Source organism: Nanorana parkeri, unplaced genomic scaffold, assembly GCF_000935625.1.
Source record: "Nanorana parkeri isolate BGI_ZX_2015 unplaced genomic scaffold, ASM93562v1 scaffold942, whole genome shotgun sequence".
NCBI classification, from domain to species: Eukaryota; Metazoa; Chordata; class Amphibia; order Anura; family Dicroglossidae; genus Nanorana; species Nanorana parkeri.
This window is the reverse complement of record NW_017307210.1, coordinates 260,581-263,992: the sequence shown is the minus strand read 5'-3', so window position 1 is coordinate 263,992 and position 3,412 is coordinate 260,581. Positions and strand designations below refer to the sequence as shown.

Genomic DNA, 3,412 nt, shown 5'->3' with positions numbered 1-3,412 from the left:
ATGTTTCCACTGGTTTCTCTCTTCAGCATCTACCAAACATAGAAATATCACTTTTTGGTAGAATAACCCTTTGAGGAACCTCGATCAAGCTGTGCATTGTATTCCTTAAATGAATGTATCCGTTCCCTTCCCATTCATGTACTCTTGCTCTATTCATCCTCTTTAGTGTCTTGACAGCTTATAGGTCTCTGGACAGACACATCGCCCTCTTGGGAACAGCAACTAAGTAATTGCCTGATGTACTGAGTGACATCTCCGATAGCCAGAACAACGCAGGCAATCAAGAACAAATGTGGGCGCTGCGCTGCGCTACGTCGTCTGCGGGCATCACCCATCAAGACGAGGGAATCCGGCGAAACTCTGCCATGACGTTGCTTTTTCTTAAAGATAAGGAGAGGTAGGTAGGATAAGATTTGGTCTTCCTTTGCTTGACAAGAAGCATGAGGGGGTGGATACATACAGAGTAACAATGTGAGTGCCTGAGAGGTGGGGGAATCACTGAGTATAAATATATGGAGAGGGAAGGCACAGACAGGCACATATCAGGAGAGGTCCGGACACAGGAGAACAGAGGTAAGACTGCCTTTTCTATTATCACCAGAGAGCAGCTCGCAGGGAGACGCAGAGAGAGGCGCCTTCCAATTTCATTCCCAATAACAAATCCTAACTGGATCTTGTTTGCACAGTTGGGAGGAATTCTCCTCCAAAAACCTATGCAGAAGACATTGAAATTGTCTATTATACATCCAGAGTCTTCTTACAATTTTTTTCCTCTGAAATGAATATATATATTTGTTACATTGTTACATCTTAAATACATATCTGCATGCTTTTGTTTGCAGCGGACTAAAGGAAACCTGGACTGCCTTGAATCAGGTTTTTGTTACATTGCATGTCTTGCTACAATGTTACATTTTAAATCTCCACACTTGTATTTTATTCTGTTTAGTTCTTTTTGTTGCATTGGACAACAGGAAACCTTTAATCCTCTTGAATCAGTTTGTTTCATGACTTTGAATGTTTTGCTACGTTGTATGTTTTGCTACATTGTTGCATTTGAAATACACAGTTTCTATTTGATTCTATGTATTCCTTGTTTTTTTTTTTATTGCACTGGACAAAAGGAAATCCTGACTCTCTTGAATCGGTTTGTTTTGTTACATTGAACGTTTTGCTAGATTGTTGCACTTTAAAGACATTTATAACGTATTTAATATCATAATATTTTTAATATACAATATCAAATTATTTAAATATTCATATTTTATTCTATTTCTTTTCGTGGATAAAAGGAACATCTTAACCACCTTGACTCAGTTAGTTAAAACTCTTTATAGCTTGCCAGCTTTTTTTTTTTTCTTTTTCTTTAAATACGTCTCATCATGTTCCACTTTATTGAAGCAGAATTTCCAACACTCATGCCGTCCGCATCAAACTTTGGTTGTAGGATAGCGCAATCGGCAGCCGTTACTCCTGCTTGTTACAAAAGAGAAATTGCGCGTGGTGCGACCGCCGCTTGCGTTTGGCTGTCTGGCGCAGAGGTGCTTTGGGCTGATGTAAAATGATGCGCTCGATGGTATGGAACGAGACGGGGGAGTTAAGTGGAGGGTATATACAGTAATTATATACTGAAAGCGTGAGATGGTGAAAAGGAATGCGCAAATCTGATGCTTGGTCTGACCAGGGTGCGTTATTTGCCGTCCTGCTGGTCTCAATGCTGCGCTGCATTATATATATTTATTTTAAAAGAAAAAGCATAAAATAATTAATTAGGGAATCCAAATGTGCTCTTTCACATGACATAGTTACATAGTTACTTAGTATTTGAGGTTGAATAAAGACAAGGGTCCATCAAGTTCAACCTTTGTGTGTGTGTGTGGTTGTGCATGTGTATGTGTGTATGAGCCCCTGTATGATCTAGTTTTTAAGAGTCCCTGTCCCCCTGTATGTTACGGTCTCTGAGGAAGGTATCTAAATGCTTTTTGAATGATTCTACACTCTCAGCTGATACCACTGCTTGTGGCAGAGAGTTCCAGAATGTAACCGCTCTGACTGAGAAGAATCCCCCTACGCCAGGGGTGCCCATTAGGTAGATCGCAAAGCGAACACTGGTAGATCGCGATCGGCTCACTGACCTGCGTCCTGTCCTCCCGCCGTGCTCACGCGGCTGTATGTGTCAGATGCCGGAGACGGGCAGGAGAGATGAGACTTGGGAAGCTGCTGCAGTGTAGGTAAGAAAAGACAAACAGGAGAGAGACAGCAGAGAAAGTGAGAGAAGAGACAGCAGAGAGAGAGGAGAGAGACAGCAGAGAGAGTGAGAGAAGAGACAGCAGAGAGAGAGGAGAGAGACAGCAGAGAGAGTGAGAGAAGAGACAGCAGAGAAAGTGAGATAAGAGACAGCAGAGAGAGAGGAGAGAGACAGCAGAGAGAGAGGAGAGAGACAGCAGAGAGAGAGGAGAGAGGAGAGAGAGAGACAGAAGAGACAGCAGAGAGAGAGGAGAGAGACAGCAGAGAAAGTGAGATCAGAGACAGCAGAAAAAGTGAGAGAAGAGACAGCATAGAGAGAGTAGAGAGAGAAGAGAGGGCCGGTTCACACCACAAAGTCTGCGTTCCAGAGTGTTCGGCCTCTAGAACACATTGGAACGCAAGCCGGTCGCCTCCCTAAGCGTGATCGCCCGCACCCGGAACGCAGGCACATTGATGCCTGCGTTTCACTCCAGTGCGATCTGCAAAAATAGTGCATGAAACACTAATCTGCCTGTATTCCGGGTGTGGGCGATTGCACTGGGGGCGTGGCTGCGGTGCCATGGACTTCTCCCGCCCCTGAATGCAGGTGTGTTTTCATTAGTAGATCTCATTGAGCTCGTCATTTGAAAAGTAGAACACCAGACGAAAAATCGTGGGCGCCCCTGCCCTACGCTCCCTTTGTGGTGAAATCTTTTCTCCGCCGATTTTAGGCGGTGACGAGGAGTATAATGTGAGGATCGGCAGTCAAGTGACTAGGTTCATCCTTTCTGAGCTAGGTGTCCCCAGGATGAGGGGATTTCTATGCAGCAGTTCACCAGCCGTAGTGACCTGTTATGACAGAGTCCTTCAATGCCCGGCTGCATGTTACAATGTAATGCTGAGCTCAGCGTGGGCACAATCCTTCTTAAAGGAGAACTATGGGGTCAGTGTTTTTTCCCCATAGTTCTCCTTAGGGTAACGGGAGAACACAAACTAGCGTCCTCCCGTCACCCTAAGCTCAGTATATAGGGAGCTACAGCTCGCGGTATACTGAGACGCCGCAGCGGATCCCGACATCGATGTCTGGATCCGCCCAGCTGCGTGAGCGACAGCTGGCTCTGCCTATCTAGAGGCAGAGCCAGCTGTACCCGCCCCCTCCCCCGTCCGTTCCGCCAGTCAGCGCTGG

General features: G+C 45.5%; 1 protein-coding gene across 1 annotated transcript in view; it reads left to right on the top strand.

The window, feature by feature from the left end:
- The first annotated feature begins 476 nt into the window (after positions 1-476).
- The window catches only part of PNOC (prepronociceptin), a 76,260-nt gene continuing 73,324 nt past the window's right edge, over positions 477-3,412 (top strand). The window contains exon 1 of the mRNA XM_018566365.1: positions 477-573. Within this exon, the coding sequence (XP_018421867.1) occupies positions 513-573 (61 nt within the window). The 5' untranslated portion in view covers positions 477-512. The remainder of the gene's footprint in view (positions 574-3,412) is intronic.